Genomic DNA, 21558 nt, shown 5'->3' with positions numbered 1-21558 from the left:
CTTGCACATGCGTGTTTTTCACCATTTATTCACTGACTGGATTATATGTTGGATTGGCTATCTAGCTCTTCACCGCAGACACATGTCCCATTCGTGTTATCTATATTCATTAGAGCTGTGAGATGGTGTTGTGAGACTCGGGTCCGGGTACCCCGACATTATCAGGTGTCGGGCTCCGGTTGTTCATTCACGGGTGCACTAGGGTGCATTTCTTTTTAATTGTTTTTATATACTGTTTGTCTTGCTGATGTAGTCTTTTTGTCCATTTTTCAATAAAGTGATTTTTTGTTTGCTACTGTACACATGCTCTCTTGTCCTCTTTGCTTAGATTTGTTTGCATGTGTGTAGCTTCACACTGGATGTTATTTTTCAAACACCAATCCCAATTCTGTTCACATTGTGACAAATATTGCTGCTTTTGGCTGGACCATATCGACCAGCAAATAGCGGCAAACATGGACAGAGGGGGGAACAGCCGCCACCCTGCCCCGATCACCGTGTCTATAGACATGGTGACCGGTATTACTGACGTCATAAGTAAATTCACTGCTATCGGCTCGTCTGAATTGATGAGCCAGTAGCAGCGATAATAAACTGGGGGTGTGTGGGGGGGACGTAACCCTTCTGGTCCATGGGGCAGGATGGATGGCTGTCAGGAACAGCCGCCGTCTTACCCCGATCAGTGAACAGCCGCCATCTTACCCTGACCGGTGTTGGAAAGTCACTACCCGCCGCACCGTTCTATAACAACGCTCGTTGGGAATAGGCTATACAATCTTTATTTATTTTTTAAGCAATTTAGACAAATAAGGGCTTATTTTTTGCGAGACGAGATGCACTGTAAAAAAAACCTTTATTTTAGTGGGTTTTTAGCTTATTGAAGAAATTTTATTAACTTTTTACGTGTGGAGGAAAATAAAATCATCAATTCTTGTTTTGGATTTTTAGCATTTTTTTGGGGGGTTGTTCACTGTAGCATAACAATAATATATTATCTTTATTCTACGGATCACTACGATTACGGTGATACCTCATTTATATAGTTTTATTTATATTTGTCCAATTTTATTGAAGGAAAACTAGAATAGAAAAAATTGCATTTGTTTTAGTATTGCCATTTTTATAGTGGCATAATTATAGTATTTTTTGGTTTACGGAGCTGTTTTTAAGCTTTTTTTTTGCATGACAAGTTGCTCTTTTTATCGGTATCATTTTGGTGCTTGTAACTTTTTCGGATCACTTTTTAGAACATTTTTTGTAAAGCAATTTGATAAAAAGTTTTAATTTTTGGCACGTTTTTGGTTTGTTTTTTTTTTACCACGTTCATCGAGCGGGTCCAATTATGATTAGGATTTATTGTACAGATTGTTACGGACGCGGCGATACCAAATAAGTGGGGTTTTTTCGTGATTTAGTGTTTTTTATACTTTATTACTTGTGTAAAGGGAAATGTGGTGTTTGGGGGGACTTTCACTTTCTTTTATTATTTATTTTTACTGTAAAAAACCTTTATTTATTTATTTTTCCTTTTTTTTACAGTTAATGACATCTAAGCTTGAACAAGTGATCTTCTGATCACTTGTTCAAGCTTTTCTACAGGTTACACAGTGCAATACAGATGTATTGCACTGTGTAATGTAAGACACTGAGCATGCTGCGCATGCCCAGTGTCTTACAGCCGGGTCCTGCCAGGAGGCACGGACCCGGCACCGAGAGGAGGATCGCGCAGCCCCGGGCACCGGCAGTCCCGGGGCTGCGATCGGAGGAGCGGACCCCCCCGGTAAGCGCCGTGGGGGGGTCCGATTCGCATTTAAATAACTTTAAATGCCTCTGACACGCCGCGGTCAGCGCGACCGCGGCGTGTTAGGGGTTAACACCCGCGATCGGAGAAATCTCCGATCGCGGGTGTTAGAGGCGGGTGTCAGCTATAACATATAGCCGACACCCGCAGCTTCTGGCCCCGGCTCCGTTCAGGAGCCGGGGCCAGAAGCTTGACGTAATAGTACTGCATTTTGCGGGAACGCACCTCCCGCGATGCAGTACTATTACGTCAAATGTCGGGAAGGGGTTAAACTTTGCATTGCGGTAATTATACAGAAAGGATGAGTGGAATTGCAGGGTCCCCCATTTTATTAGTGAGTATGGGACCCAGTGGTCAGACTAAAGGTATTCCACAAACATTTTCCTCGGCAACATGGTAAAATGTTAATTATTATTCCAATTATTTCAATCCTTTAAAATACATCATGCGGGTGCTAGGATTAAGGGCTCTTTGTTACAGCCCGAAAATGTGTAATCTTGACTTTGTCATTCCATCCGCACATGATGTATTTTATTGGATCAAACTAAAGAATTTCCATCTTATCATGGTACCGGGGATAATGTTTATGGTTTACCATTATTGGATAACTCTGTCGTCTATGGAACCATCTACTGTGTATAACGAGAGACTGCAGCCAATGGTGATCCATGTGGACTATATCATAAAGGGGGTCAGACTATTACTGATCTAAAAATGTATCAACATCAATACACTAGATGCATGAAGCATCGTTTTTCAAAATCAGCCTGTGTAAATGGAATATTTCATGCTCAGTGAAATCTTGTCTATAGGAAAAGTAACCTACTTGTATAGACAGATGTGGTCACAGCTGAGCTCTGATACCCCCGGACTCCGACTGTGACCACAGTGATGGTGTAATTAGTCCCTGATGTCAGGTCCTGCAGGGTGACACTTGTTGTGTTACTTGTCACAGTCCAAGTGCCTGAAGAATTCCCATAACTTATATTATATGACTTATCCACACCGGCCATATTTACTGGCTCCATCCAAGATAATGTCATGTTATTAGTTCCTATATTTTTAAAGTTGATCGCGCCGACATCAGTGGGATCTGTGAATCAAATAAATATACATTGACAACATATATTACACATGATAAAAGTCAGAAACCTATGGAAATAAAATCCATACTCATATGTGGCCTCTGTCACTGGAGCAGATATCTGGCTGCAGGTCCCACAGTTTTTTTGGCTACATTCACACACCCGTATGGGGGACGTATATACGGCCGATGTATATACGGCCGATTTACGCCCCCCATAGACGGCAATGGGCGCACAGCGCCCTATGGGGGCGGTATGGTGCAGCACACGTGCGACACCGTACCACACCGTACCCGGGAAAAAGATAGGACATGTCCTATCTTTTCCCGTAATACGGCGCCGTGTGCTGTATCTTCCTATGGAGAGGGGCGGGGTGAGCAACGCTCATCCCCTGCTCCTCTCCGCAGCGCCGATGTATACCCGCCGTACTACGGTACGGCGGGCATACATCGTGTGAATGTAGCCTTTGTCTGTACAGTGACTGTATATTCTCTGCCTGGTAGTAATCCTGTGATAGTCACTTGTGTAGTAGTATTAGAATATGATGGGTGATTCCTGTCTCCTAAAATACCAAGTGTATAACGATCGGCTCTTCCTTCTGGCTCCCACGTGACTCCAAGAGTGTCAATTGACTTGTAATTGTTCAGTGAGGCATAAATCAGTGCAGGAGCTAAAGAAAATAGATAAATACATATGTACATATGTGTATAAGAATCTATATGTATATATGTGGAATATATGGAATGGATAAGGTCCAATAACCGGACTGTCCAGCTGTCACGGCTGCCCCTGTGCTAATAAACTCACCTTTCTTGGCTCCAGCAGCGGTCCCTGCGATGTAGGAGCCTCCTAGGATGTGTGCGTGCGGGCTCTGAAAAATTTAATAGGCCAGTGCGCCGATAATTGGCGCTAGCCAGCTGTCTGCCCTGATAAATTCCAGCCCCTTCCTGTGTCCCCTGCCGGATCTTTGTGCTTCCATGCCTCAGAGAAAGCTATATTCCAAGCCCTCTGCGATTATCCTGATTTCCCGTTGTGACCTCGATTCTGTTCCTGACTCCGATTCCGTGCTGCCTGTCCTGACCTACTACTACCTCCCCAACTCTGATCCTGTGTTGTCTGCCTCGACCTTCTGCCTGTCCCTGACCATGAGTTTGCCTGACGATTCTGTACTATGCCTTGGCTGCCCCCACGGACAAGTGTTGGCTTACATCATCGTCCGCGGTGGTCCAGAGGATCCACTACCTGCGTTCCTGACAGTAAGATCCGGCCATGGATCCCGCCGAGGTTCCGCAACCTGTTCTGGCGGATCTTCCCACCATTGTGGCTCAGCAGACCCAGCAAGTTGCCGTGAAAGGTCAGCAACTCAGACATGTCTCCGCTAGGCTGCAGCAGTTATTGCCATCCCAGCGGCAGCAGCAGCATCTGGTTCCTGCGGTACCCTCCGCTACTGTGGTCAAATTCTCTTCTGCAGAACCCAGACTGCATATATCTATGCCATCTAAATATTATGGGGATCCCAAGTTGTGCAGGGGCTTTATCACTCAGTGCTCCTAGCACATTGAACTCATTTCTACGCAGTTCGTCACATATTGGTCTAAAGTGGCTTTCATCATCAGCCTCCTCTCCAGGAAGGCCATGGCATGGGCTACTCCCCTCTGGGACAAGAAAGACCCGGTCACGGCTAACATCACCACCTTCTTTGCCGAGTTCCGGTCCGTCTTTGAGGAACCAGCCCAGGCTTCTTCTGCTGAGACCGCCCTGCTGAGAAGCGCCTGCTGAACTTGCGTCAAGGGGACTCATCTATCGCTGACTATGAGGTTCAGTTCCATACCCTGGCTTCTGAGCTTGCCTGGAATGAAGCCACTCTGAATGCAACTTTTAAAAAGGGATTGTCTGGTCAGATCAAAGATGCCCTGTCTGTACAGGACCTTCCATCTAAGCTGAGTGAACTAATCTCTCTGGCCACTGAGATAGACATCCGGTCTACTGAGCACTCTGAGGAGTGACGTCTGGAACTACCGCAAGTCAGGACCCGTTGTCTGCCCCGCTTGGCTCCAGTCTTCCAGAGACCACTTCAGCCGCCTTCCTGTTGAAGAGGAGCCCATGCAAGTGGATACAGCTCGTATGTCTCCCCAAAATGTTCCTGACGAAGACGGGGGAATCTCTGCTTCCATTGTGCCAGCCCAGAGCACTTTCTTACGTTTTGTCCAGTCCGTCCACAGCGTTTGGGAAAACGCCCACACCTACACTCTGGCTCTGCAGGGAATTTCGTGGATGCTGCCTTGGTCTCCCAGCATCACTTTCCTGTGGTTTGCCTATAGAAGCCGCTGGCTATCTCTTCATTCAGTGGACAGATTCTCCATGACCCGGTCCAGTATCGTACTGAGCCCCTGTCTCTGCAAATTGGGGCATTGCACAAGGAGAGACTGACGTTTTATGTGTCCCCCCGCTCTACATCCTCAGTGCTTTTGGGCCTCCAGTGGTTGTAGCAACACGCTTTAGTGCTCGATTGGCAGACTGGGGAAATCCTTCGCTGGGGACCGGAGTGTCATTCACGCCGTCTCATGGCTCTTCATCCGGGGTAAATAGTGTATTCTGTGGACTCTCCCAGGCAGCTGGCAGGTCTTCCCACTGCTTATAAGGATTATGCAGATGTTTTCTCTGAGAAACAAGCTGAGATTCTGCCACCCCATTGCCCATCCGAGTGTCCCATAGACCTGCTGCCAGGCACATCTCCACGAGGTCCAGTATATCCATTGTCTGTGCCCAAAACCGCTGCTATGTCAACCTACATCAAGGAGAATTTGCAGAAGGGATTCATCCGCAAGTCGTCTTCCCTTGCTGGTGCTGGATTCTTCTTTGTGGCCAAGAAGGATGGTTCCCTCTGTCCGTGCATTGATTATTGCGTCCTCAATAAAGTCATGGTGAAAAACCGCTACCCTTTGTCTCTCATCACTGAACTTTTTGATCGGAGTGCCAAGGTTTTCACCAAGCTGGATCAGCGGGGGGCATATAACCTCATCCGCATCCGTGAAGGCGATGAGTGGAAGACGGTCTTCAATACTCATAACAGGCATATTGAGTCCTTGGTAATGCCCTTTGGACTCTGCAATATCATCAGAGACCTGTTCTACATTTGTGTGGTTGTCTACTTGGACGATATTCTGGTGTTTTCTCCTGACCTACAGTCTCACTTGATCCACGTCCAGCAAGTTCTCAGGCACCTAAGAGCCAATCACTTATATGCCAAGCTTGAGAAATGCCAATTCCATCAGAGTAGTCTTCCATTCCTGGGATACATCATTTCTGACAAAACACTACAGATGGATCCTCCTAAGATGTCTGCCGTACTTCAGTGGCCTTGCCCAATGGGACTACGTGCCATATAGAGATTTCTGGGCTTAGCCAATTATAACCGGCAATTTATTCCACATTTCTCTTCTCTTGTATCTCCTATTGTGGCTCTGACCAAGAAGAACGTCAGACTCTGACCTCCGGCGGCTGAAGAAGCTTTCACTAGCTGAAGTCTGCATTTGCCTCTGCCCCAGTTCTCACACGGCCTGATGCGGAGAAGTCATTCCAGTTGGAGATTGATGCCTCATCTGTTGGTGCTGGAGCCGTCCTCACACAGAAAGGGCCCAGAGGGCCTCTGCCAGATCTGCCATCAGCTTCACGTCTTGCATGCCTGTTCTTCCTGCACATTTTCCGCTACATGGGCTTCCCCTGCACATTGTTTCGGACCGTGGGGTCCAGTTTGTTTCCCGTTTCTGGAGGTCTTTGTGCGGTTAACTGCAAGTTAAACTGGACTTCTCATCTGCGTACCATCCACAGTCCAATGGACAAGTTGAGAGGGTTAATCAGACCCTGGGCTGATATCTCCGCCACGGATATCTGCTACCTTGGGCTGAATTTTCTTACAGCTCTCTGGACTCCAGCTCTGTTCCATTTTTTGTTGTCTTTGGGCGACAGCCACGCCCATCTCTTCCGCTGTCTGAATCTTCTGATGTTCCTGCCGTCTAGGATTTTGTTCAAGATCTCAAGTCCATCTGGGAGAAAAAACGACGCAGGCCTCCTCCAGTCTTCCCTCCAGGAGATAAGATTCTAGATATGTTCAGCTTAAGGTTCCCAGCTACAAGCTTGGTCCTCATTGTCTAGGTCCATTTGAGGTGCTGAATCGCATCAATCCCATGGCCTATAAGCTCTGCCTTCCTCCCACTATACGCATCCCCAATTCTTTCCATGTCTCCCTTCTGAAGCCAGTCATCCTGAACCGCTTCTCCTGGCAAGTACCACCTGAAGCTCCTGAGGCGCATTCCACCGATATCTATGAGGTGAAAGAGGTCCTGGATATGAAGTCAGTCAGAGGGAAGCGGTTCTTTCTTGTTGACTGGAAGGGGTTCGGGCCCGGTCTTGGGAGCCTGAGGATAACAACCTGGATCGTTCCTCCAGTACAAGAAGAGGGGGAGGCTGAAGGGGAGATAATGTCACGGGTGCCACTGTGACCCATATCTCTGGTCGCAGGCGCACCCGTGTACCTTCATGTGCCCCAGTGCTAGTAAATTCACCGTTCCTGTCTCTTAGGGCACGTGCACTGGCTCTGTAAAATTTAAAGGGCCAGCCCGCCGATAATTGTGCTGGCAGCTGCCTGCTCTGATAATTTCCAGCCCCTTCCTGTGTCTCCTACCGTATCTTTGTGCTTCCATGCCTGGAAGTAAGCTGTATTCCAAGCGATTATCCTGATTTCCCGTTGTAACCTTGATTCATAATATGTATATAACATATATGTGATATATGATATATGTGATGTATATATGTTGCATTTGTGATGTGTATATGTTGTATGTGTATACGGTGTATGGCGTATGCATATACTGTACATGTGTATATATGCTGTGTGTTTGTATATGTCACTGTATGTGTGTATATGTGCTCTATATGAGTGTGCATAAGTGTACAAATGTGTGATTGTAACTCGCATGTATGAGTATACAAATATGTATAATTTTCAAGTGGGAAGGGGGGGCCCCATGCCAAAGCCTGCTATGGGGCCCTGCCACTCCTAGTTACGCCACTGCTAAGATACTTATCACAGGTGTCTGTAATGAAGCTTTATTGTTAATCCTGGTTCTTATGACAATCCAACATTTTTAAAATCCAATTGTCACAGAGACCAAAAACATTTGGCTGGGACTACAATTATAAAATATACAGTTCCGACTTGCATACAAATTCAACTTAAGAACAAACCTACAGCACCCATCCTGTATGCATATTTAATTAAAATAATATAAAATAGACAACAAACAAAAAACATACAACAAAGACTTTCATTGGATGCGCCATTTTTATTGAAAAAATATCAGTAAATCCTAAAACACAGCATGAATAACAATACTTACAGATAGCAGGGGCTGCACTACAACAGTTCCTAAAGTTATACATCTGAATTTCCTATCTCGAAATACAATAATATATAAATAATGATAGTCACTCGGAGGCATTTCATTGTATTTCCTACATCATATTTTGTTAAAAATTAGGCATGAATATATATTTACAACCTGACAGAACTGATGAGTTGCCCCTCGGAGATGTATTACACCGGAGTCCTACATATTGGGAATATCTTCATTTATTATTTCTTACTTCAAGTTCTCATATTCAATCACATTTTTCTTAAGCTTTACTAGATCCAGCGTGCAGCGGTGCAGGAAAATGTACTGGGCCTAAATAAATGAAGAGGAACATATTTAATTGGTCACCATTAGATCAAAACTTTCAGTATAGATTCCCATTTCCTCTTTTGTGTGAAATTTTCCCAAAAGTAATATGCAAAGGGACAAAGAAGAGTCATATTTTACCTGAGACGAGTCAAGTTTAGAGGCTGCATGGGGAGTATCAATTGAGATGTTCCAAATTCCAGTTCTATAGCGCCTCAGTCTAATCTAATGCGATAAAATATGGTGAATGTGTCCCTTTACAGGACATCTACCATCAAGATCAAGGATTTCAAACCAAGCACACTGACATACAGGTGTATACCAGCAGTTCCTGCTCTTCTTTAAGCTTCTTATGTCCTAGTTTTTAACCAAAAATAATTCTGCAAATGAGCCTGAGGGGCTCCAGGCTCTACTAATACCGATGGAGTCTGGAGTACCTAAGGCTCTTTTGCAAAAATTTTTAAAAACAAAAGCATAAGAAGCTTAAAGAAGAGCAGATCCGGACAGAGAGGGCACACACCTGTATGTTAGTGTGCTGGGTTTGCAATCCTTGATCCTGGTGGTTGATGTCTTGTAAAGGGACACATTCACCATGTTTTACCCTATAAGACAGAGGTGCTATAGAACTGGAGATTGGAACATCAAAATTGATACTCCCCCTGCAGCCTCTAAACTTGACTCGTCTCAGGTTAAATATGACTCTTTCCCAGAGAAAATGTTGTTTTTAGGTACTTTACTGACTAACAATATACTTACTAGTATTTACATGAAATCTCACCTCTGTCTGCACCATTAAGGGTCGGTGTAATAGCATGTCATGGACTGTCTTATAAACATTCACAGATTTCCCATCTTCCAGCTGATTCATAATACAATGGAGAGCGATGAAGATTCCACATCTTCCACTGCCGACCCTAGAGAGGAAGCAGTTACACAAGGTAATGAGTGAATGAACTGTAATCTATATACAGGGGATGTTTTTAATAAAACTTTACTATAACAATTTCCTGTGCTTCTTATACCTGTCATTTTTTTCTATTGTAGCTGGAGTGATCATTTGGGGCTGTTTCACACCATCGTGGTCAGAACTATTGTCCTTGCTGTGTCCTGTTATACGGACTGACCACAGTGTAGAGGGTGAGACTCATAGTCCAGCAGAGTCAGCATAGTGCAGCATAGTCAGGATCTGCTCCAGGTTTCAGTAGGCCCCTGGGGGACAGTCAAATCTAGCAAAATTAGTGTCAAACGAATGAAAAACATAGCACAAATGTTTGACACCAGTTTTGTTTGTTTCGGTTAATGTGGAGGGGCTGCCTGACCTTTTGACCTTTACAAATTGATTAATATCTTCAAAACAAAAGCATCACAAACAAAAATTTGAGCAGCACAAACGTAGCACAATTAATCGGCCCCAGTTTGATTTATTTGGGCAAAGTTGGAGGGGGGGGGGAGCTGGTTGACCTCTGATGACCTCTGGAAACTTTTATTAATATCTTAAAAACGATAGCGGCTCAAACTAAAATTTCTGCTGCACAAACCAGCAAAAACGTAGCACAAACGTTTGACACCAATTTTGTTAGATTTCAACAAGGTGGGGCAACTTCACTCTCCTGTTTTCTCCGTAATTTTATATAAAGCTCCCCTTAAACCATATGGATTCATTAGATACAGCCTCCCCCCTCCCCTATGGGAACAGCCTTATGTGGGCCCCCCCAGCAGCCTTGGGCCCTGGCTTGGGTACGTTCAGTGATGGCGCCAGCCCTGAGCTTAGTGATATAGGATGTAGAGGGACCCTGCTTCCCATAGAACAGCATGGAAGCAGGGAATCCTTGCATCGTATAGCAATATTAAACATTATTAAACAGCGCACTACACGGTCTGTGGTTTAAGGACCATCCACGGCAGTGTGAATTAGGCCTCAGACACGGAGCCTCATTGGCCCCATAGAAATATAATGCACCTCTTAACGCTCTTAGGAAATGATTGCCTCCCCCGTCCTCTTACCTGCAGTGGACCAAGGTGGGGGATCTGGAAGATATTGTTCTCTTGTAACTTCGGACCTTATGTAGAAACCTGAATAACATGTGCCTGTTATCCGAAACACCGCTCTCCGGCCAGTCTGTAAAATGGAACTGTTGTACTCGATGACTCTCTGTACTCTTAATCTGATAAAGTAACAAACATGTAATATTTTGTTACAAAATGTACAACTCATACTGACTACTCACTCATCACCTCCATAGGGAGATGTTATACTTACATTTCTCACTACAAACTCCCTGACAGTCCAACCGTTTTGGATGGTTCCAGACATACAGCCCACCATGATGTCTCCAAAGGTTTTAGCTTCGCTCGTTGGCCAATATTCCTCACCCCGATCCTACAATGTATCCAAATGTGAGCGAATCTTGTAATTTGAAAATATAAAATACTTTGTATCCAAATATTGCTTTTAAGCAGCTCCAATTTTCATTTTCAATGCCACGAAACATCACACTAGTTATGATCAAGAATATCATATACCAAGTGGTTTTACTATTTATGTCACCTGAAATTCAGTGTTTAGTCCTCATTTCAACAAAATCAAACTCTACAATATTCAGAAATGTATTATTATTATTATTAGTAGGAATTTATCTGATATTTAAATAAAAATATATATCTGGTTACATTTTGATTAAATTATATTATAGTTGTAATAATATGCAATATTATTGCATGTACTAATAAAAGAATATGGACACATTACTGCACCTTGAAATCCTCTTGTGTACAAGACAACATTACAATAGTGTCAATGCGCTTCTCCCAGATCATGTACCAGAAGTCATTCATGCTCCCTGGTAATGGGTGCTGAGCGACTATAAAATCCTTCTCTGATCTGTGTCCCTGGATCAGGAGAAGAGAGAATGAATCAGCACCTCCATCATCCATCCTCAGTCACTACCAGCACCTCCATCATCCATCCTCAGTCACTACCAGCACCTCCATCATCCATCCTCAGTCACTACCAGCACCTCCATCATCCATCCTCAGTCACTATCAGCACCTCCATCATCCATCCACAGTCACTATCAGCACCTCCATCATCCATCCTCAGTCACTATCAGCACCCCCATCATCCATCCTCCGTCACTATCAGCACCTCCATCATCCATCCTCAGTCACTATCAGCACCTCCATCATCCATCCTCAGTCACTATCAGCACCTCTATCATCCATCCTCAGTCACCATCAGCACCTCCATCATCCATCCTCAGTCACCATCAGCACCTTCATCATTCATCCTCAGTCACTATCAGCACCTCCATCATCCATCCTCAGTCACTATCAGCACCTCCATCATCCATCCTCAGTCACTATCAGCACCTCCATCATCCATCCTCAGTCACTATCAGCACCTCCATCATCCATCCTCAGTCACGATCAGCACCTCCATCATCCATCCTCAGTCACTATCAGCACCTCCATCATCCATCCTCAGTCACTACAGCACCTCCATCATCCATCCTCAGTCACTATCAGCACCTCCATCATCCATCCTCAGTCACTATCAGCACCTCTATCATCCATCCTCAGTCACCATCAGCACCTCCATCATCATCCTCAGTCACTATCAGCACCTCCATCATCCATCCTCAGCCACTATCAGCACCTCCATCATCCATCTTCAGTCACTATCAGCACCTCCATCATCCATCCTCAGTCACTATCAGCACCTCCATCATCCATCCTCAGTCACTATCAGCACCTCCATCATCCATCCTCAGTCACTATCAGCACCTCCATCATCCATCCTCAGTCACTATCAGCACCTCCATCATCCATACACAACCAAGTGACTTACAGGCACATAACTGGCGTTGATATATGAATTTTGTATAGTTGACAACGTAACTCGAGTTTTGTCATCTACAAAAAAAATACGGAATATAAAAATCACAGCTGCATACTAAAGTTTAAATTAAAAAAAATAGATATTGTGATCATTATGAATATTGATTACAGTAATATTAATGTAAGTCTCGAATTGAAGGTCAATAAAAATAGATTCATTTCTTCTATAAGATGCCATAGTATAGGGTTATAGTGGCAGTAACCCTGTGTATATGTAGGGATGACAGTGGGATTGGAGGATGAGATAAATGGCTGTTGAGGCCGGTGGCTTATATCCACCTCTGAGTCCAGCTCTGGTAACGCTGATATTGTGTGAAGTGGCTGGGTACTTGCTCAAACTCCCCCTCAGCCCCCGGTGTTGGTGACATTGATTATGGGGTCGCACTTGTATAGGATGTTGGTGGTAGTAGTTCTCCCAGGTGATACCTTTTCTAGAACTTTCCAGGGAAATCGTCATTTTTCATATATCAGGTGTGTGCCGCCCTATGAATATATTTGAGTGCAGCAATTTCTTTCCCCTTTCTATACACACTGGGGGTCATTTACTAAGGGCCCGATTTGCATTTTTTCAACGGGTTAACCGAATATTTCCGTTTTGCGCCGATTTGCCTGAAAACCCGACGGATTCGGAAAAACCGCCACATTTAAAAAAAAAAAAAGTGTCGCTGGACACTTCACTCGGCCTAGCTTGGTAAAGATCAGTGCAATCGGAAGAACTTCAGCGCAGCAGCGGCACCTGGTGGACGTCGGAGGAACTACCTTAGTAAATCGCCGGAAGACCCGAATCCACCGCAGAGAACGCGCCGCTGGATTGCGAATGGACTGGGTAAGTAAATCTGCCCCACTGTGTGAACAGAGGCTAATCATGATGCCGGTGACAACTTACATGGGTAGGATGCATCCGGACGGTTCTTCTCTTTATTGGAGGGATGGGAAGCCACAGACCTTGCTTGTAAGACACCTACAGTCTCTAGCCTCTAAAATGTATAAATCACAAAAAAAATCATGTAAGGTAACATAAAGGAAATTTACCACCAGGATGAAAGATAGTAAACCAAGCACACTGACATAATGGTGTGCACCCCCCTCTTCTCTTCTTCCAGCTTCTTATGTCTTGTTTTTTACAAATAAAAAGGTTTTTTATATTTATGCAAATGAGCCTGAGGGGCTCCAGACTCTATTAACATTTACAGAGTCTGGAGCCCCTCAGGCCCATTTGCATAATTTTCAAAACTTTTTTTTTTAAAAAGACAATATGGACTTTAGACAACCTTGATGAGCTCATGCACTGTCTTTAGAAACATCCTTTTTTGGACAAAATCCGCAACCTATAACTGGATTAATCTGGCCTGGCCACTATGTTATACATACTTTAAACTCCTCGATGAAGCCCCTGTTGTTATCCACTTGCATTTTTCTGTAAAAATCCTCGTAGTCTTCATGGCCAGTGTCAAATTTTCTGAAAAGATAAATGAGTTAATCAATAAAACTCTTTCTACACCTTCCAGGGTACATGTAGGATGTTATGGAAGAGGTGGCAAGTATTACTGTTCACAAATCGTAGATCTTGTGGTCATCCCCTATACCAGTGATGGCAAAACTTTTAGAGCATCAGTGCCCAAATTTTAACCAAAGGCCACTTAATTATTGCAAAGTGCCAGCACAGCAATTTACGCAGTACTGTAATTTATTTCTCCTTGTTCTTTGATAACTTTCTAGCATTCAGTCTCCTAAGGACATAAACACAGTAGAACGAAGGAGGGCAAATTCATCTACCATTGTAGGAAGATTCTGCAGGAAGATTCTTTGAGTTCTTTCTGGTGAACTTAATTCTGGTGTGATGGCCTGGGTGCCCACAGAAAGGGCTCCGAGTGCCGCCTCTGGCACCCGTGCCATAGGTTCGCCACCACTGCCCTGTACGATCGTACATATGTATTATATCAGCAAAGATGGTGGGAGGGAAAGTGTCCCCTTCTGGGTGAAGACACACATGGCGTTTTTGGGCCGTCTTTGGGCCGTTTTTACTAATTGCGTTTTCAGATCGTTAAAAACGCATGCGTTAAAAAACGCATCCGTTTTTTAAAAACGCATGCGGTTTTTGAAAACGCATGCGTTTTTGTCCGTTTTTCCGAAATTGCGCAATGAAAAACGGACAAAAACGCATGCGTTTTCAAAAAACGCATGCGTTTTTAAAAAACGGATGCGTTTTTTAACGCATGCGTTTTTAACGATTTGAAAACGCAATTAGTAAAAACGGCCCAAAAACGGCCCAAAAACGCCATGTGTGTCTTCACCCTCTGGCTGCACAATTCTACAATTCCATTTCTAAACTGTGTAAGGCACTGCCCATGGAGACAGCCGGCAATCCTCTTCTCTAAAGCGCACGTGAGGAAAGCTACCAGAGCACAACTCTCAAAACTAAAAAGTTCTGGCAAGCAGGAGATTTAGCTCTAAAACCTGTAAAATTGTAAATACTGTTCTGAACTATGTTACAGCGTAATACAAGTAACTTAGCATCAGATATACTGGCCCACACTTATCAAGAACACTGCAGTGTGTACTATGTGCAGTTGCCTGTGTAGTGTGTAGGGGGCGCCAGATTCAGATTCTTCATGAATCTGGCACTTCCTGCACCAAGACTGCTCCAGTTAAGCAATGTTATAACTCAGGATCCATACAGGATAAGTCATGTCATGTATGTACACAGTGGGGCAGATTTACTTACCCGGTCCATTCGCGATCCAGCGGCGCGTTCTCTGCGGTGAATTCGGGTCCGGCCGGGATTCACTAAGGTAGTTCCTCCGACGTCCACCAGGTGGCTGCGGTGAAGTTCACTGGCCTATACCTGGTGAAGGTAAGCACGAGTCCTGCAACACTTTTTTTTTTTAAATGCGGCGGTTTTTCCGAATCCGTCGGTTTTCGTTCAGCCACGCCCCCCGATTTCCATCACGTGCATGCCGGCGCCGATGCGAAACAATCCGATCGCGTGCGCCAAAATCCCAGGGCAATTCAGGAAAATTCGGCGCAAATCGGAAATATTCGGGTAACACGGCGGGAAAACGCGAATCGACCCCTTAGTAAATGACCCCCAGTGACTGCAACAGCAGGAGAATAGTGAGTGCAGCTCTGGAGTATGAGAGGCGGGGCACGGGGAGGGCCTCTCTCCTTTGGAGGGGGTTCTCCTTTAGTGTCCCTTAGTCTGTCATCTCCTCTCCTGGTGTTGGGCTGAAGCTGACACTGTAGATTTTTGTTTTGTATCTGAGGTTATAGTGATGTTGGGCTTGCAGGCGCCGAACCTGGGCTTTATGTGGTTTTGATATATGTTGATATGTTTAATGTGTTTGTATTTTGTGTACAGTATGTATTTATGTAGTTATAGTTAATGTGTATATAGCTTGGTTGGTTTTGGGGTGTTGGTGTTAGGGTGTTAGGTTGGGAGGGGGGTGGACGGGATTTGGACAATATGATCCTGGGCACTGGTCTGGACTATATAGCGCGAACTTTGGACGTTAGACCAGTGTCTGGGGGGAGGGTGATGGGCGTGGGATTTAGTTAGTTATATTTAATGTTTTTATTTCCTGTTTGTCTTTTTTTTTGCTGTGTATTCTTTAGTTATTTATGGAAAAAAAAAAAAAAAAAAAAAAATTAGGTGGTGGGATTGGGTGAAGGTTTTGTTTTATAATGCTGATTGTGTGGTGTGTGTGTGGCTGGGCCAGGAGATTTTCGTAAGTCTCTTTTAGTTTGTATTATTGTTTTGTTATTATTATTATTGTTTTGTTTTGCCAGAAGTTATGGCTTCATTTATGTTTATTATTGTTATGTTTTTCACTTTTATATAAAATAAAAGATTTACAGGATGTAACTCAGGATCAGTACAGGATAAGTAATGTCATGTATGTACACAGTGACTGCACCAGCAGCAGAATAGTGAGTGCAGCTCTGGGGTATAATACAGGATGTAACTCAGGATCAGTACAGGATAAGTAATGTCATGTATGTACACAGTGACTGCACCAGCAGCAGAATAGTGAGTGCAGCTCTGGAGTATAATACAGGATGTAACTCAGGATCAGTACAGGATAAGTAATGTCATGTATGTACACAGTGACTGCACCAGCAGCAGAATAGTGAGTGCAGCTCTGGAGTATAATACAGGATGTAACTCAGGATCAGTACAGGATAAGTAATGTCATGTATGTACACAGTGACTGCACCAGCAGCAGAATAGTTCCATTGTGTGCTGAGCTGTTGGAGGGTGTGGTTGTGTTCTGTTGAGCTCCTGCACCACCTGGAGCAATCTCTATCCACCCAGGCCTGCTCTCTCCTCCCCAGGGAGGGAGTGGGTTCTCTGGGTTGAATCAAGCTTGAAAGTTTTTAGGCTCCTGTCTCCCGGACCAGGCCGGTGGGGGGCAGGAGAAGCCAGTTACCGGCCAAAACTGATGGCGTGAGAAGATCTGCCCGGAGCCAAGGACGCAGCGATGTGACCTCGGCTGCCACCCCCAAGACCCAGGAAAGCCGCAAGGTCTCCGGAACACAGAAGATCAAGGCAAGTGACATCAGCCTAAGTGCTCCTCCTTGAAAGTTGGGTGTCTGTGCGGGAAAGCTGGGTGGTTCAGCTGAAAAGCTGGGGGCTCACGGAGGTGTGGAAAAGGCATGGGGACATCTTAAGGCCCGGGAGTCTGCTACCATCTATGGCTCCCGGATTGCTGAGCACCTCTGTGAGTATGAGGAATCTGGCAAGGCGCTGAGGAGACTCCATGAGGAGATAAGGTAGACCATGGCCCTAGCGGGGGTGGCTACACAGAGAAAGAAAAAGTCTGACCTTCTTACCACCATAAACAGACTAAAAGCTGAGGTCACCGCTCTGGAGGAAAAGTGTTGTTTTATCCGTGACAACAGCGGTCCGTTCCGGGAAAAGCTGGAGAACGATGACAGATTTGAGGAAATGCGCCTGGAGCAGCTGAGAAAGCAGAAGGGGCTTGAGATCCAGGCGGATGATGGCGATGATGAGGAGGATGAAGAAGACCTGCCGTGTCCGTCTGGTGGCCTGCACCAACACCAGCAGGCCTCGCACGACAGGCTGCCTGCGGAGCAAGCGCCATTACCATCAGGCTGCGGCTCTGCCAACCTGGAGGAGGAAAGTGATGGCAGCAGCCAGGGAGGGGCGCTAATGGCTCAGATACGTCAACTCGAGTCCCCAGTTCACCTCCAGAAATTTTCCTTCGGCGATGATATCCCAGATGACGGCCAAAAGAGGAAGAAGAGACCCAAGAAGACCAAGGCGTCTCAGCCGGTCCTGGTACTGTGCGCTGCCCCCCAGTGGGAGGGGGGGTTGGCCCGGTGCCAGGGGCGGTGGCTCTTGTAGCCCCTAGCGCTGTGGCTGCCTCTAGCTCCGGTGAGCATCGGCAGTGTGATGGGGCTGCTGGAGCTCCGAAACATCCTGTGCAGCCTGTAGGAAAGGGTGCAGGAAAAGTGTTATTTTGCATTGGATCATCTGACTCTGGAGATGGCACTAAGAGACTGTCTGGAGTTAATAAAGACAGGAGGTCTCTTTCATCTAGAGAACAGCGATGCTCAAATCTTAGAAAAACTGTGGGACAAGAAAGGGTTAATGCCAATGAGGCAGAGGACACAAGTAAGATCGGGGTTGGAGCTGCCTCTTCTCAGGCTGTATCAGCTATGGAGGTGGCTCTACCCCCAGTGCCCAGTGACGCCGAGGCAACCCCAGGTCCTCCTGGCTCAGCTGGTGTGACTGATGCAGGGGTGCGGGGCAGTAATGTACATAGTGTGGTGAATGTGGGGGTGGTGAATGATGCTGAGGGGGTTAATCAAGTGGTTTGTGCTGTCCATCTGCACCCCCAGTGGTGGCCGCTCCTATAAGGAGCTATGCGAGTGTCACCGCTGGGTCCGGATGGCTTAACATCTGAGTTTTAAAAGACCTTTAAGGACGCCTTGGTTCCCCTCTTGACTGAGGTATTCAATTCAAAGGGTAAGGACCGATCTCGTATTGAGAACTGGCGTCCCATAGCGCTTCTCAATACGGACAGAAAGGTTTTGGCAAGGGTGCTGTTTAATCGGCTGGTGCAGTTTGCGCCCCGGCTCCTTTCGGGGACCCAGCACTGCTCTGTTCCAGGCCGCAGTACATTTAGTGCTGTGCTTTGTGTCCGGGAGGCAGTGGAGCAGGGCAGGGCTGGTAACTGGAAGGGGTACTTGCTGTCCTTGGATCAGGCAAAAGCGTTTGATCGGGTTAACCACGAGTACCTCTGGTCTGTCCTTCTGAGGTATGGCCTGCCGGGGGAGTTTGTCAACCCTTTAACCCTTTACATATGGAGTATAGAAGAACATGTATACATTTTTTAAAATATAAACTTCTCTTTTGGTCTTACCGCTTTCTTCTCCAATAAAAAATTCCAACAATGAGGACACAGATGATTGCAAACCCTCCTCCTACACCTCCGATTACGCTTGCTACGCAGTCTGAAACAAAAATGTAGAGAATATGGTTTAGAGATGTGCTGTCCATAGTGATAATCCACAAACCTGACCTTCCTATTATTAAAGCAATGTGATGGCATCATGTGACCAGTGATCGTATTAATCGGGGGAAGTCATGTGACCGCTGGCTGTGGCAATGTAACAAAATAGATCATGAGAGCAGTTCTTGAAGCATTTAAAAAAATATATATTATTATCAAATCTGCAGATTTCCTGTGGTTTCTTCCCCTTTACACGGGCTGCAGGTTTATAAATCTCCTCCAGGGCACAATTCACATGTGGTAGATTTCTGCGCCGTGCCGATGAAATTAGTCACAAAAGCTGAACCAATCAGCAACTGATAAAATGGGGCAAATTTACTTATCTGGTCCTGTCGCAATCCCCGATCTGGATGGTCTCCGATTTCCTGCATTCGTCGCTTCCCCGCTGAGGTCCGCCGGAGTTCACCTTCTTCTTCCCGGTGCTTGTAAGTGTTTGTCTTGCGACACAATTTCCGATGTTAAATCCCGCGCGTAGTCCAAATCCGTCGAACCGTCCGACGGCCTGCCCCTCGATTGTGTCTTGTGAAATCCGATCGTGTGCGCCAAAATCCCCTGTTAAATGCGGCGCAACTCGGAAATCGTTGTGAAACCCCTAGTAAATGAGCCCCACTATCTCCAATGATACATCTTGGAAAACCTCACTTCTAGATGTGTCCGTCAGAAATATACCTAGAGAAAATTCAGGTGAAGCGGGATCAGAGAAGTTTGTGAAAGACACTTGGGATTTTGCTTCGATGATCTTCCCCGTGTTTTGGTCAAAAATGATATCACTGAAACCAGCGATGCTGACCCTAAAAAAAATATCAGAAAAATAATTTCTATATTAGTTACACAGCATAAAGCTTCACATTCATAGATGAACATGTGCTAATGTGTATTCTGCCTGATTTACTAGTGTCACACACCTTACACTTTTGTTCCCCGACAGGCTCCTTGTTTTTATTTATAACATAGAACTCTTTTTGGCACATTTTTGGTGCTCATTTATTCCAGTCCAATTTGTTTTTTTTTAAAACTTGCAGTGCACCAAATTGTTAGCGCGTAATAATATACAAGTCGTGCCCCAGAAAACATAAACTATGCTGAAAACGTATACATTCTCCTCATTGTGTCTTTTTGTGATACTTTATAAAACTTTTAGGCTGCACCTCCTCCACCTTCAGATGGAGCCTGAATGATCCTTTGATCCTGTATAACGCTGAGCACACAACTCTACTAAAACTTGCAAAATGTGTTCAACAATGTTTTACATGAACAGACCTACTAGTCAAACTAGTCAGAGTTCCACGTTAGCTGTGATGAGGATGAGCGGGTGCTTTGATCCTATTGTCCACATTCTAGTAAGGATAAACAATGGTCTCCCCTTAGACTATAGAACTACATTCAGTGGCACATTGTCCTAAAATACTACTTCTTCCTTCCCAAGTATTGATTTCAGTGTTGCGGCTGCTGTTTAGTATGTGAATATGATGCAAGGAATCCCGGTCCCCAAAATTGGGGCTTATTTACTAAGGGTCCTGTGGATCGCACTTTGGTCGGATTTTAGAAATTTTGGGGATTTGTGCCGCTGTGACAGGTATTTAACTGGGGATTGTATTGCACGCGATTGGATTTTGGCACAGCAGATTTTTCATGCGACAGAAATCAGGGGGCGGGCCGTCAGACGATCCGACTGATTCGGACTGAGTGCGGGATTTAATATTCAAATTGTGTCGCATCCAATGCACTTACATGCACCAGGAAGAAGAAGGTGAACTCCGTCGGACCTGAGTTGGGAAGCAACACATGCAGGATATCGGGAGCACGATCTTAGTGAATCACGGCACAGTGTATTATCGTCGGACAATGCACATTCTGTGAACTTCCGACCTGAATGTCCGTGACTCACAGACCGTGGATTCCATGGCTCTATGTATAAATCCTAACTGCCGAGCAAAAAAAAAAAAACTCAGAGAAGGTCCTATTCCTTCCTGAGTGTGAGGCACAGGTAGTCCTCCTCAATTGTCATTTGCAAGTAAGTATAGCTCACACGCCGAACAATCACAAACAATTTCCAGGGAAATGCGCACATTCATAAACGGAAAATTGTCGGAAAAGAATTGTTTACAATCACAATTTGTCTTTGACTTGGTTGTCTATGGTAATTCTATTTTTGTTTTATCAGAATTGATCAAGTGAGTCTTTGAGGGTCATTTATCTTTATTTTTCTCCCTGTTTTCTCTGTCTTTTTGAGACATTTTTTGACGCATTGCAACTTTTGCGCCTTTTTGGGGACATTTTGAAATGTCTCCTGGACAGTAGTTTTTCATCACATTTATCTCCTATTCCATTTATCTTTATTCCAGATGTGGTAAATGTCGCAAACGACATTTATCATTTCAAATTGTCTAAAATTTGCAACATCTTTTGGTGCATAAAAACATAAAAAGCATAAAACTCCAGATGAAACCATACTTAAGGAAAACTTAGAAAATGGAAAGAAGTGACATGAGACATTTGTGCGACATTTTTGAGACATT

General features: G+C 44.9%; 2 protein-coding genes across 2 annotated transcripts in view; both read right to left on the bottom strand.

The window, feature by feature from the left end:
- LOC140070278 (receptor-type tyrosine-protein phosphatase eta-like) overlaps positions 1 to 21558 on the bottom strand; it is a 114431-nt gene that overhangs the window by 14558 nt on the left and 78315 nt on the right. The gene's annotated exons all lie outside the window — the stretch shown is intronic.
- LOC140071338 (receptor-type tyrosine-protein phosphatase eta-like) overlaps positions 8231 to 21558 on the bottom strand; it is a 37281-nt gene continuing 23953 nt past the window's right edge. Inside the window, exons 5-14 of the mRNA XM_072118973.1 lie at positions 19709 to 19830; positions 18890 to 18980; positions 13875 to 13962; positions 13390 to 13480; positions 12454 to 12518; positions 11361 to 11495; positions 10867 to 10986; positions 10611 to 10771; positions 9385 to 9520; positions 8231 to 8612 (exon numbers count right to left, since the gene is read on the bottom strand). Of these exons, the coding sequence (XP_071975074.1) occupies positions 8529 to 8612; positions 9385 to 9520; positions 10611 to 10771; positions 10867 to 10986; positions 11361 to 11495; positions 12454 to 12518; positions 13390 to 13480; positions 13875 to 13962; positions 18890 to 18980; positions 19709 to 19830 (1093 nt within the window). The 3' untranslated portion in view covers positions 8231 to 8528. The remainder of the gene's footprint in view (positions 8613 to 9384; positions 9521 to 10610; positions 10772 to 10866; positions 10987 to 11360; positions 11496 to 12453; positions 12519 to 13389; positions 13481 to 13874; positions 13963 to 18889; positions 18981 to 19708; positions 19831 to 21558) is intronic.

Source organism: Engystomops pustulosus, chromosome 7 (genome assembly GCF_040894005.1).
Source record: "Engystomops pustulosus chromosome 7, aEngPut4.maternal, whole genome shotgun sequence".
NCBI classification, from domain to species: Eukaryota; Metazoa; Chordata; class Amphibia; order Anura; family Leptodactylidae; genus Engystomops; species Engystomops pustulosus.
Note: the sequence above shows the minus strand (reverse complement) of the source record. Positions and strands in the feature narration are given on the sequence as shown.